Consider the following 14395-nt stretch of genomic DNA (forward strand, 5'->3'; position numbering starts at 1 on the left):
GGTGATGACAGAACGTCGTCGTTTTTCCACTAGGGTGGATGAGCTGCAACAAGTCCATTTGGAATCTCGCCCTCTGAGGTGAGCTGAAATTGAGGAAATATTAGTTTCAGACCTGTTATTTTCTTAGTCATGCAGTTTTTGTGGTATGTTAAATATCTCAAAAGATTTTACAACCCCATTGTCACTGTCGCAATATATCACCGAAGAGCTTCAGCATAGGGCTTCAGTAAAGTCCAGTGTGCGGTGTGTTTACTGCGTGCTTGCCACCAATCTTGAACACGAACATCCTCCCCTTGCTCAATTACCATTGGTAGAAAAGCGCATCAGCTGGGTTATCATTGGTCTCACCTGGCAGTGACCGGTGCTGGTGTAGGCTGCATCAGATATTGTACAATAATCTAATGTAAAGAAACACTGCGTCAGAGAGATACATCAACAACTGTAACCAACTGTTTTTCTTCAGGCGACAGTGAATGTTGATATTTCCGGCTGGACTGTCTTGACCAGAAATCATATTGACATTCTGGAATATTTATTTTTTGCTCAATGATAGTGGTAAGTCGTTTCAAGAGGCCACTATTCCGTCTATTGTCACTATAAAAAAATATGTAAATATATGCGCGATTTTGATTCGTTGACATGTCGCTGTGTGTCACTTTGACATTGATGGAGTTTCGCCCTTATTGACAGCTCAGCCGGCGCTATGCTTTTATCTGGCAGCTCTTATGTAACAAGTTTTGAAACAAATCGGTAGCTTTTAAAGAAAGACAAGTAAATATTACGTTAGGCTACAATGTTACAGTCTTGCGTTGTTGACATGCTGTGCAGTTTTGGCTACATCATTTGTTGTAGTCTGTAGACTATTTTGCGGTTTGGAAAGAAAAGTATGGCAGTTACGTTACCAGTCAGAAGTTTGGACACCCACTCATTCAAGGGTTTTTCTTTATTTGTACTATTTTCTACATTGTAGAATAATAGTGAATACATCAAAACTATGAAATAACACATATGGAATCATGTTGTAAGCAAAGAAAGTATTTTATATTTGAGATTCTTCAAAGTAGCCACCCTTTGCCTTGATGACAGTTTTGCACACTCTTGGCATTCTCTCAACCAGCACCAGAAATGCTTTTCCAACAGCCTTGAAGGAGTTCCCACATATGCTGAGCACTTGCTGGCTACTTTTCCATCACTCTGCTATCCAACTCATCCCAAACCATCTCAATTGGGTTGAGGTTGGTTGATTGTGGAAGCCAGGTCATCTGATGCAGCACTCCATCACTCTCCTTTTTGGTTAGCCCTTACACAGCCTGGAGGTGTGTTGGGTCATTGTTCTGTTGAAAAACAAATGATAGTCCCACTAAGTGCAAACCAGATGGGATGGTGTATCGCAACAGAATGCTGTGGTAGCCATGCTGGTTAAGTATGCTTTACATTTTAAATAAATCACTGACAGTGTCACCAGCAAAGCACCATCACACCTCCTCCTCCATGCTTCACGGTGGGAACCACACATGCGGAGATCATCCATTCACCTACTCTGCGTCTCACTTATACACTAATACACAATTTGGACAGATTTTCACCGGTCTAATGTCCATTCCTCGTGTTTCTTGGCCCAAGCAAGTCTCTTCTTCTTATTGGTGTCTTTTAGTAGTGGTTTCTTTGCAGCAATTTGACCATGAAGGCCTGATTCACACAGTCTCCTCTGAACAGTTGATGTTGAGATGTGCCTGTTACTTCTCGGACTGCAATTTCTGAGGCTTATTCTCTGCAGCAGAGGTAACTCTGGGTCTTCCTTCCCTGTGGCAGTCCTCACGAGAGCCAGTTTCATCATAGCACTTGATGGTTTTTGCAACTGCACTTTAAGAAACTTTAAAAGTTCTTGACATTTTCTGGATTCAAGTCTTAAAGTATTGATGGACTGTCATTTCTCTTTTCTTATTTGAGCTGTTCTTGCCATAATATGGACTTGGTCTTTTACCAAATAGGGCTATCTTCCCTACCTTGTCACAACACAACTAATTGGCTCAAACGCATTAAGAAGGAAAGAAATCCCACAGATTAACTTAGAACAACAGTGTACACCTGATAATTGAAATGCATTCCTGGTGACTACCTCATGAAGCTGGTTGAGAGAATGTCAAGAGTGTGCAAAGCTGTCATCAAGGCAACGGGGTGGCTACTTTGAAGAATCTCAAATATAAAATATGTTTTGATTTGTTTAACACTTTTTTGGTTAATTAATACATGATTCCATATGTGTTATTTCATAGTTGTGATGTCTTCACTATTATTCTACAATGTAGAAAATAGTAAAAATAAAGAAAACCCCTTGAATGAGTAGGTGTGTCCAAACTTTTGACTGGTACTCTACATCATTGTATTTCAGCTTGACAGCATACATTAAATTGTACATATTGGATAAGGACTTCTTCCTCAACTATGATTATGAACGACATAGTAAGTTCTTACTACATTGTATTCATTTATAATTCAGGTTAGGTAGTGCTTTAATTATCCTTCTATTGGCCGCCAGATGTCACCCTATCCCACAACAGCGTTAGAAATTATCCTCAATTGATGTATTTGTTCAGGGCCCTGGTTCACCAATCTACGCCCCGCGTGCCAAATTCGGCCAGCTGTTGATTTTATTCCCCCCCCCCCCCCCCCCTTCATGTTTTCTGAACACTTGTATTTATGTTGGACATAAAATACTGTGAAATTTAAATGAGGAAATCTGTTCCCAAGTATTCCCACGCATAATAAAGAGACATCTCCTCCTCCTAGAGAGACACGTGATTGTATCCCAATTTGATCAAGGTTTGAAATGATTTTTTTGTTGTTGTCAAGTATTATATCTGGTTAGGATTCTTGCAGTCAATTTGCAGTGTACCAATTATTTATAACTATGTCTCCCCCCCCCACACTCCCTACCATCTGCTCAAGGAAAAATCTGCCCACTGCTGAATGTAATTGGGGACCTCTGGTGTAGGGTATAAATGCTTGTGTTGCGGTCTTATAATGGGAAACACCCATAGACCTATAAGGACAAATAGGAATATCTGCAGTGTTTTGGTTTGTTCAATATTCTCATCAATTTGTTGACTAGAACTGTCTGTCTGTCATAAGATTGTGAGACCATGTAAGGAGCAGGGAAATTGCACCATCAATGTATACAATAGATATATTACTTGAGACAAGTAAAAACTAAATTCTCTCTTTCTCTCTCTCTCTCTCTCTCTCTCTCTCTCTCTCTCTCTCTCTCTCTTTCTCTCTCTCTCTCTTTCTCTCTCTCTCTCTCTCTTTCTCTCTCTCTCTCTCTTTCCCCCTCTCACTCTCTTTCCCTCTCTCTCGTTCCCTCTCTCTCTCTCCTCCCCCCTCCCTCCAGTCTTGTCCCAGCTAGAAGACCCAGAAAAGTTCCACCCCCCCTAGCGGCTCACCTCTCCATCCTCTGTTCCCTGCCTCTGTGTCTTTGGACCTGGGTAGCCATGCTGCGGGAGGGGGCCAAGGCCTGGAGCAACGTCTCGGAGGCCTACAGCAGCGACCCTGAAGAGGAGGAGGAGGAGGACATGGTATGTGAGGAAGACGAGGACAGAGAGGAAGAGATGATGGACCTGAGTGAGCTGCCCACCACCCTGTTCGCCTGCAGTGTCCACGAGGCCGTGTTCGAGGAGGACCGCCACCGGGTGAGACACTAGTGATGATATCACTTCCTAGTTCGGTTTCACCACACCCTCTTGTTGGGAGCAATTCACTTTTTTTTTTATCTGACTATCCATCAGATGAGGCTTGTGGGAGGAGCTATAGGAGGACAGGTTCAATGTAATGGCTGGAATGGAATAAATGGAACGGTATCAAACACATCAAATATATGGACTCCGTTCCATTAATTCCATTCCAGCCATTACAATGAGCCCGTCCTCCTATAGCTCCTCCCACCAGCCGCCACCGCTATCCATGCACCTTACATTAGTTCTGGATTAAGTTCCAAAAATAGCATGATGTCATTATCAGCGAGAATTTGCACCTCACACAGCCTCAGCCTGGCCAAATTCAGTCATCTCTCCCACAGTGGCTGCCAATGGCCCAGGAAGCACACCTGCTGCCACAGGGTTCATTGGGGACATCAATGCCTGGAAACATCCCATGCTGGGGTCTGATATGATGACTCACACATCACACACTGTCCCTAGCTGAGCCACTTGCCATATTCAATCACCTCTGTCAGAGTTATGTGTGCTCATGTAAGAATGGGATCATTGAATGAATGCACATGTGGTTAACTTGGCCTGTACCTGAAAACAGTACAATGATATAGTTTACAAGATCATACACATACACACACACACACACACACACACACCTACACAAACACCGACACACACACCTAAACTGAACCTATGGGCCCTGTCCACCTCTGTGCCACAGATCAATGCCTGTCATATCTTTATCTACCAGAGATGACACACTTGGCCCATGCTGACTGACCTTCATGTCTTAAAGTAATGATGGACTGTTGTTTCTCTTTGCTTATTTGAGCTGTTCTTGCGATAAGATGGACTTGGTATTTTACCAGATCGGGCTAACTTCTGTACACCACCCCTACCTTGTCACAACACAACTGATTGGCTCAAATGCATTTAGAAGGAAAGAAATTCCACAAATGAACTTTTAACAAGGCACACCTGTTAATGGAAATGCATTCCAGGTGACTGGTTGAGAGAATGCTAAGAGTGTGCAAAGCTGTCATCAAGGCAAAGGGTGGCTACTTTGAAGGATCTCAAATATAAAATATATTTTGATTTGTTTAACACTTTTTTTTGTTACTACATGATTCCATGTGTTATTTCCTAGTTTTGAGCCAATCAGTCTTCACTATTATTCTACACTGTAGAATATAGTAAAAATCAAGTCAAACCCTTGAATGAGTAGGTGTGTCCAAACTTTTGACTGGTACTCTATATCTTACTAGATTCAGGATATTTAAGCCTCTATATATCCACTAGTTTTAATATAACCATATTATTCGTAATTTCCTTAAGTGTTTGAAGGGGATAGTTGTATAGTGATTTCCTTTACGGTCCATTAAGGAATCGTATTATAATCTCCCACCGTAATAATTGAGTCATGTATTAACTGCAAGCTCGCTAAATCATTATATTTTCTTAGAAGGATCATCTTTTAAAGGACCTACATGGGAGGAATATACCTCCCCCCAGCCCTTTTTCCATACAACTTTGTCTAATGGTGTATAATGATTTTCCTGTAAACAGAAGATATTATATTCCTTCTCTTGTCGCCAGGTAAAGACTGGTCTTCTTTTCTTATTATCTACTAAGCCATTACAATTATAACTAGCTGTACTTATTTCACCACTGAACATAATAAGTTTTGATTATACTTGCCACAATATAACCCGATAAAACCTCCCCCCATCCCAAGTTGGGTTGTCGTGCCAGTGACAGGCTGACCAGCCCTGCACACATGGATCCTAGGAATTTAAGATATAGGGGCCCATCCTTTAAAAAGAGCACATGGTGCCACCTACAGTACAGAACCAGATTAACAGCCAACATCATTTGGAACGCCTTCACCTCGGTTCTACTGCATCTAGTTATATAAACATGTATACTGTGCCTTCGGAAAGTATTCAGACCCCTTGAATTTCCCCCCGTTTTGTTAGGTTACAGACTTATTCTAAACTGTATGAAATAAAAAAATGTTCCTCATCAATCTACACACAATATCCCACAATGACAAAGCAAAAACAGTTTTTTTTAGAAATGTTTGCTAATTTATAAAAAATAAATAAATAAATGAAATATCACATTTACAGACCCTTTACTCAGTACTTTTTTGAAGCACCTTTGGCAGCGATTACAGCCTCAAGTCTTCTTGGGTATGACGCCAAAAGCTTGGCACACCTGTATTTGGGGAGTTTCTCCCATTCTTCTCTGCAGATCCTCTCAAGCTCTGTCAGGTTGGGCGGGGAGCATTATCGCACAGCTATTTTCAGGTCTATTTTCAGGTCGTTGTCCTGTTGGAAGGTGAACCTTCACCGCAGCCTGAGGTCCTGAGCACTCTGGAGCAGGTTTTCATCAAGGATCTCTCTGTACTTTTCTCTGTTCATCTTTGCCTGACTAGTCTCCCAGTCCCTGCCACTGAAAAACAGCAGCTGCTACCACCATGCTTCACCGTAGGGATGGTACCCGGTTTCCTCCAGATGTGACACTTGGCATTCAGGCCAAAGAGTTTAATCTGGATTTCATCAGACCAGAGAATCTTGTTTCTGATGGTCTGATAGTCTTTAGGTGCCTTTTTGAAAACTCCAAGCGGGCTGTCATGTGCCTTTTACCAAGGAGTGGCTTCTGTCTGGCCACTCTACCATAAAGGCCTAATCAATGGAGTGCTGCAGAGATAGTTGTCCTTCTCTCCACAGAGAAACTCCGGAGCTCTGTCAGAGTGACCATCGGGTTCTTGGTCACCTCCCTGACCAAGGCCCTTCTCCACCAATTGCTGAGTTTGGCCGGGTAGCCAGCTCTAGGAAGAGTCTTGGTGGTTCCAAACTTCTTCCATTCAAAAATGATGGAGGCCACAGTGTTCTTGGGGGACTTCAATAATGCAGAAATGTTTTGGGACCCTTCCCCAGATCGGTGCCTCGACACAATCCTGTCTCAGAGCACTACGGACAATTCCTTTGATCTCATGGCTTGGCTTTTGCTCTGACAATGCACTGTCAACTGTGGGACCGTATATAGACAGGTGTGAGACTTTCCAAATCATGTCCAATCAATTGAATTTACCACAGGATGACTCCAATCAAGTTGTAGAAACATCTCAAGGACGACCAATGGAAACAGGATGCACCTGACCTTCATTCTGAGTCTCATAGCGAAGGGTCTGAGTATTTATTTACAGTGCCTTGCGAAAGTATTCGGCCCCCTTGAACTTTGCGACCTTTTGCCACATTTCAGGCTTCAAACATAAAGATATAAAACTGTATTTTTTTGTGAAGAATCAACAACAAGTGGGACACAATCATGAAGTGGAACGACATTTATTGGATATTTCAAACTTTTTTAACAAATCAAAAACTGAAGAATTGGGCGTGCAAAATTATTCAGCCCCCTTAAGTTAATACTTTGTAGCGCCACCTTTTGCTGCGATTACAGCTGTAAGTCGCTTGGGGTATGTCTCTATCAGTTTTGCACATCGAGAGACTGACATTTTTTCCCATTCCTCCTTGCAAAACAGCTCGAGCTCAGTGAGGTTGGATGGAGAGCATTTGTGAACAGCAGTTTTCAGTTCTTTCCACAGATTCTCGAGTGGATTCAGGTCTGGACTTTGACTTGGCCATTCTAACACCTGGATATGTTTATTTTTGAACCATTCCATTGTAGATTTTGCTTTATGTTTTGGATCATTGTCTTGTTGGAAGACAAATCTCCGTCCCAGTCTCAGGTCTTTTGCAGACTCCATCAGGTTTTCTTCCAGAATGGTCCTGTATTTGGCTCCATCCATCTTCCCATCAATTTTAACCATCTTCCCTGTCCCTGCTGAAGAAAAGCAGGCCCAAACCATGATGCTGCCACCACCATGTTTGACAGTGGGGATGGTGTGTTCAGCTGTGTTGCTTTTACGCCAAACATAACGTTTTGCATTGTTGCCAAAAAGTTCAATTTTGGTTTCATCTGACCAGAGCACCTTCTTCCACATTTTTGGTGTGTCTCCCAGGTGGCTTGTGGCAAACTTTAAACAACACTTTTTATGGATATATTTAAGAAATGGCTTTCTTCTTGCCACTCTTCCATAAAGGCCAGATTTGTGCAATATACGACTGATTGTTGTCCTATGGACAGAGTCTCCCACCTCAGCTGTAGATCTCTGCAGTTCATCCAGAGTGATTATGGGCCTCTTGGCTGCATCTCTGATCAGTCTTCTCCTTGTATGAGCTGAAAGTTTAGAGGGACGGCCAGGTCTTGGTAGATTTGCAGTGGTCTGATACTCCTTCCATTTCAATATTATCGCTTGCACAGTGCTCCTTGGGATGTTTAAAGCTTGGGAAATCTTTTTGTATCCAAATCCGGCTTTAAACTTCTTCACAACCGTATCTCGGACCTGCCTGGTGTGTTCCTTGTTCTTCAGGATGCTCTCTGCGCTTTTAACGGACCTCTGAGACTATCACAGTGCAGGTGCATTTATACGGAGACTTGATTACACACAGGTGGATTGTATTTATCATCATTAGTCATTTAGGTCAACATTGGATCATTCAGAGATCCTCACTGAACTTCTGGAGAGAGTTTGCTGCACTGAAAGTAAAGGGGCTGAATAATTTTGCACGCCCAATTTTTCAGTTTTTGATTTGTTAAAAAAGTTTGAAATATCCAATAAATGTCGTTCCACTTCATGATTATGTCCCACTTGTTGTTGATTCTTCACAAAAAAATACAGTTTTATATCTTTATGTTTGAAGCCTGAAATGTGGCAAAAGGTCGCAAAGTTCAAGGGGGCCGAATACTTTCGCAAGGCACTGTAAATAAGCTATTTCTGTCTTTAAAAAAAAATCAATTTGCTAAATTCTCAAAACCTGTTTTCACTTTGTCGTTATGGGGTATTGTGTGTCGATTACTGAGCAAATCATTTCATTTAATACATTTTAGAATAATGCTGTAATGTAACACAATGCGGAAAAGGTAAAAGAGTCTGAATAAAGAAAGTATTTTCCGAAGGCACTGTATATTAAAACAATCCTTCATATTTTAAGTTATTCCCACAATTGACAAATAATGGGCATAATAATATAAGCACTTCTATGAAGGATTGTTGCCCATAACAACGGTTGGTAGTAGGAATTCTAACTGTTTGTCAACATATATGGGATTCGTACACTCACCCCACCCCACCCCTCCCCTCCCAAACAAACACCTCTGCTCCTCTCTCCCCTTCCACCCATAGATCGACCTTCACCCCCCCCCCCCCCCCACGCATGCACACACGCACACACACACATACAAATGTGCAACAGTTGTTCCATCCCCGACCCCAACTCAAGAGAAGACTTGATGTGTGAATGTGTTTAACTGTTTGAGAAGGCATGCAACATTGATTAACCAATATCTAGTCTGAGCAGATGGAGCCACACACGCTCGTCCCCCATTGCGACCCATCTTCACAAGCACCTCTGTGCAGTCAGACCATTTGATCATTCTGTGCCGCCAGGGTCACAATAATATACCTCCTCTTTAATTGTCCGAGTGCGACTCCCTTCTTATGGGTTACTGCAGCCAGTGTTTGCCGGCACTGCCACTACCTGGGTGGGTGTACTCCACTGGAATTCCTACCGGCCAGGTACGAGGACGTCAAGGTTCTCATTAGCAGCTTTGAAAAATCCTTGTATATTATGTTCACCCTTCCGGGGGCTTTGGCTTTTGGACCAACCCTGCCAGGCAGGCTCAGAATCTTGAGGGGGCGGTTCTGATCTCATTTAAATTGCACAACAAATCTGATAACTAGAATGTGTAGACTTTCCAAGATACAGTGTGTCATCCTATCATCAGTAATAATGTCTCAGATGACAACTGATCTGACATCATATTCTTTACGTATCAACGCATATTTTCAACTGGTTGGATTACCGAAATAGGGTTCTGGTCCCCACCCTTTTGATGTTTTCAGACTCTCTCTATGTTAACAAAGGACTTTCTAAGAGAGACTCTGTTGAGTAGAGAGAGAGGAAAGGGGGAAAGGTATTTATGGGGGTTATAAACCTCAACAGGCCAACGGCATGACAACATCATGGGAAAATCAAAAGAAGTCAGCCAAGAACTCAGGAAAAAAATTGTAGACCTCCACAAGTCAGTTTCATCCTTCAGAGCAAACGCCTGATTTCCAAACGCCTGAAGGTACCACGTTCATCTGAAAAACAATACAAACAATAGTATGCAAGTATAAACACCATGGGACCACGCAGCCGTCATACCGCTCAGGAAGGAGGCGCGTTTTGTCTTCTAAAGATGAACGTACTTTGGTGCGAAAAGTGCAAATCAATCCCAGAACAACAGCAAAGGACTTTGTGAATATGCTGGAGGAAACAGGTACAAAAGTATCTATATCCACAGTAAAACGAGTCCTATATCGACGTAACCTGAAAGGTCCTTTAGCAAGGAAGAAGCCACTGCTCCAAAACCGCCATAAAAAAAGCCAGACTACGGTTTGCAACTGCACATGGGGACAAAGATCAAACTTTTTGTAGAAATGTACTCTGGTCTGATGAAACAAAAATAGAACTGTTTGGCCATAATGACCATCGTTATGTTTGGAGGAAAAAGGGGAAGGCTTGCAAGCCGAAGAACACCATCCAAACCGTGAAGCACGGTGTAACGGTATTCCTGAGGTGAAGGAGAGGCGGACCAAAATGCAGCGTGGTGGTTATTCATGTTCTTTAATAAAGGAACTGTACATGAAATAACTAACAAAACAATAACTGTGCGAAAACCTAAACAGTCCTATCTGGTGCAAACACAGAGACAGGAACAATCACCCACAAAACCCAACACCAAACAGGCTACCTAAATATGGTTCCCAATCAGAGACAATGACTAACACCTGCCTCTGATTGAGAACCATTTCAGGCCAAACATAGAAATAGACAAACTAGACATGTAACATACAATGCCCACTCAGATCACACCCTGACCAAACAAAACAAAGAAACATACAAAGCAAACTATGGTCATGGTGTGACACACGGGGGTAGCAGCATCATGTTGTGGGGGAGCTTTGCTGCAGGAGGGACTGGTGCACTTCACAAAATAGATGGTTTCATGAGAAAGGACAATTATGTGGATATATTGAAGCAACATCTAAAGACATCAGTCAGGAAGTTAAAGCTTGGTTGCAAATGGGTCTTCCAAATGGACAATGACCCCAAGCATACTTCCAAAGTTGTGGCAAAATTGCTTAAGGACAACAAAGTCAAGGTATTGGCGTGGCCATCACAAAGCCCTGACCTCAATCCCATAGAACATTTGTGGGCAGAACTGAAAAAGTGTGTGCGAGCAAGGAGGCCTACAAACCTGACTCAGTTACACCAGCTCTGTCAGGAGGAATGGGCCAAAATTCACCCAACTTATTGTGGGAAGCTTATGGAAGGCTACCCGAAACGTTTGACCCAAGTTAAACAATTTGAAGGTAATGCTACCAAATACTAGTTGAGTGTATGTAAACTTCTGACCCACTGGGAATGTGATGAAAGAAATAAAAGCTGAAATAAATAATTCTCTCTACTATTATTCTGACATTTCACATTCTTAAAATAAACTGGTAATCCTAACTAACCTAAAACAGGGAATTTGCACTAGGATTAAATGTCAGGAATTGTGAAAAACTGAGTGTAATCAATTGAGTGTAACCGGGTCTCTAATCCGGAAGCTTATAAGAAATCCCGCTATTTCCTCAGACGAACCATCAAACAAGCAAAGCATCAATACAGAATTAAGATTGAATCCTACTACACAGGCTCTGATGCTCGCCAGTTGTGGCAGGGATTGAAAGCTATGAAGGACTACAAAGGGAAGCCCAGCAACACGAGCCTAACAGACCAGCTAAATGCCTTTTTTGCTCACTTCGAGGAAAGCAACACTGAAGCATGCACAAGAGCACCAGCTGTTCTGGATGACTGTGTGATACTGCTCTCGGTAACCAATGTGAGCAAGTCCTTTAAACAGGTCAACATTCACGAAGCCGTGGGGCCAGATGGATTACTAGGATGTGTACTCAAAGCATGCTAGGACCAACTGGAATGTGTCTTCACTGACATTTTAAACCTCTCCCTGACTGAGTCTGTAATACTTACATGTTTCAAGCAGACACCATAGTCCCTGTGCCCTAGGAAGTGAAGGTAACCTGCCTAAATGATTACCGACCCGTAGCACTCACATCAGTAGCCATGATGTGCTTTGAAAGGCTGGTCATGGCTCACATCAACAGCATCCTCCAGGATACCCTAGACCCACTCCAATTCGCATACCGCCCCAACAGTTCCACAGATGACGCGATCTATATCGCACTCCACACTGCCTTTTCCAACCTGGTTAAAAGGAACACCTATGTGAGAATGCTGTTCATTGACTACAGCTCAGCGTTCAACACCATAGTGCCCACAAAGCTCATCACTAAGCTAAGGACCCTGGGACTAAACACCTACCTCGGCAACTGGATCCTGGACTTCCTGACGGGCCTCCCCCAGGTGGTAAGGGTAGGCAACAACATGTCTGCCACGCTGATCCTCAACACTGAGGCCCCTCAGGGGTGTGTACTTAGTCCCCTCCTGTACTCCCTGTTCACCCTAGCTTCCTGCCATCCAGGAGGAAAACTCATAACATTGTCAGAGATTCCAGTCACCCAAGTCATTGACTGTTTTCTTTGCTACCGCACGGCAAGCGGTACCGGAGCTCCAAGTGTAGGACCAAAAGGCTCCTTAACAGCTTCTACCTTCAAGCCATAAGACTGCTGAACAATTAATCAAATGGCCACCGGACTATTACATAGACATCATCAGCATCAGCATTTGTGGGTTCGATTTACATTCTCAAAATGGACAGAAACACATAACTTTCTTCTGAAACTCTTCAGTCTATTCTTGTTTTGAGAAATTAAGGCTATTCACAGTGAGAAATTGCCAGGAAACTGAAGATCTCATACATCGCTCTGTACTACTCCCTCACAGAACAGCGAAAACGGGCCCTAACCAGAATATAAAGAAGAGGTGGAGGCCCCGGTGCACAACTGAGCAAGAGGACAAGTACATTAGAGTGTCTAGTTTGAGAAACAGTCCTCAACTGGCAGTTTCATTAAATAGTACCAGCAAAACACCAGTCTCAACTTCAACTGTGAAGAGGCAACTCCGGGATGCTGGCCTTCTAGGCAGAGTTTCAAAGAAAAAGCCAAAATCTCAGACTGGCCAATAAAAAGAAAAGATTAAGATAGGCAAAGAACACAGACACTAGACAGAGGAACTCAGCCTAGATGGCCCAGCATCGTTGAGCCTGGTGTTTTGCGGGTACTATTTAATGAAGCTGCCAGTTGAGGACCAGTCTTTCATCCCGTCATTATGGAGTAACGGCCTTGTGCTAATACTTCATTTTACAGCCCGGTTAAAGCTGGTACCTTCCTTGTATTTACATGGTATTAACTAAGAAACTTTGTGGTAACAATGAATGCTATCTGGTACTTACCTGAAAGGATTCAACATTATTTGGAAGTACCATTTGGTATCAGAATAGTAACTACCGGGACCTCCCGAGTGGCGCATCGGTCTAAGGCACTGCAGTGCTTGAGGCGTCACTACAGATCCGGGTTCGATCCAATGTCGTATCAGAATATGAGGGGTGTGTGAGGGAGTATTCAGTTAGTAACGAGAGAGAAGGAAGGGTGGCGGCGGAGTGGTTCAGAGACTTTCAGAGATGCTTTCAGTGCTGCTGGCAGGAGCAATACTTGTAGGCTACTTTCACTGTCTATGGTGATTCAGGAAGACCCCCTATCACAAAACAATAGCACAATGCTTTTTGTGGTGCAGACATGCAGCACTACCATGGAACAGTAGTGAAGCATCGGTAGTGCAGGGAAAAGTCCATTCTTAGTAACCCCGCAATATGTAAAGTGCTTTGAACACCAGGAAAATCCTAATCTAAAGTAATTATATGAAGTTTAAAGGGACACTTCGGGATTTTGGCAAGATTAACTCCCCAGAGTCAGATGAACTTGTGGATACCATTTTTATCTCTCTGTGTCCATTATAAAGGAAGTTAGAGGTAGTTTCACAAGCCAATGCTAACTAGCGTTAGTGCAATGACTGAAAGTCTATGGGTATCTGCTAGCATGCTCATTGCCAAAATCTTGAAGTATCCCTTTAACTATAATCAGAGAACATCATTACCATGATGGCATTGTATTGCCATTGTGCACTGTGGAATGTAAACCTCAGCTCATTACATCAGTGTTGGGATCAGCTACTCACTACATCAGGGTTGGAGTGAACTACTCACTACATCAGGGTTGGGGTCAGCTACTCACTACATCAGGGTTGGAGTGAACTACTCACTACGTCAGGGTTGGGGTCAGCTACTCACTACATCAGGGTTGGAGTGAACTACTCACTACATCAGGGTTGGGGTCAGCTACTCACTACATCAGGGTTGGGGTCAGCTACTCACTACATCAGGGTTGGGGTCAGCTCACTACGTCAGGGTTGGGGTCAGCTCACTACATCAGGGTTGGGGTCAGCTACTCACTACATCAGGGTTGGAGTGAACTACTCACTACATCAGGGTTGGGGTCAGCTACTCACTACATCAGGGTTGGAGTGAACTACTCACTACATCAGGGTTGG

At 43.1% G+C, this 14395-nt stretch overlaps 1 protein-coding gene across 2 annotated transcripts in view; it reads left to right on the top strand.

The window, feature by feature from the left end:
• The first annotated feature begins 364 nt into the window (after positions 1-364).
• The window catches only part of LOC110498171 (calcipressin-3), an 83995-nt gene continuing 69964 nt past the window's right edge, over positions 365-14395 (top strand). For both annotated transcript variants that reach the window (XM_021574780.2, XM_021574781.2), the window contains exons 1-2: positions 365-555; positions 3392-3689. In XM_021574780.2, the coding sequence (XP_021430455.2) occupies positions 3492-3689 (198 nt within the window). In that variant the 5' untranslated portion in view covers positions 365-555; positions 3392-3491. The remainder of the gene's footprint in view (positions 556-3391; positions 3690-14395) is intronic.

Source organism: Oncorhynchus mykiss, chromosome 19, assembly GCF_013265735.2.
Source record: "Oncorhynchus mykiss isolate Arlee chromosome 19, USDA_OmykA_1.1, whole genome shotgun sequence".
In the NCBI taxonomy this organism is placed as follows: domain Eukaryota; kingdom Metazoa; phylum Chordata; class Actinopteri; order Salmoniformes; family Salmonidae; genus Oncorhynchus; species Oncorhynchus mykiss.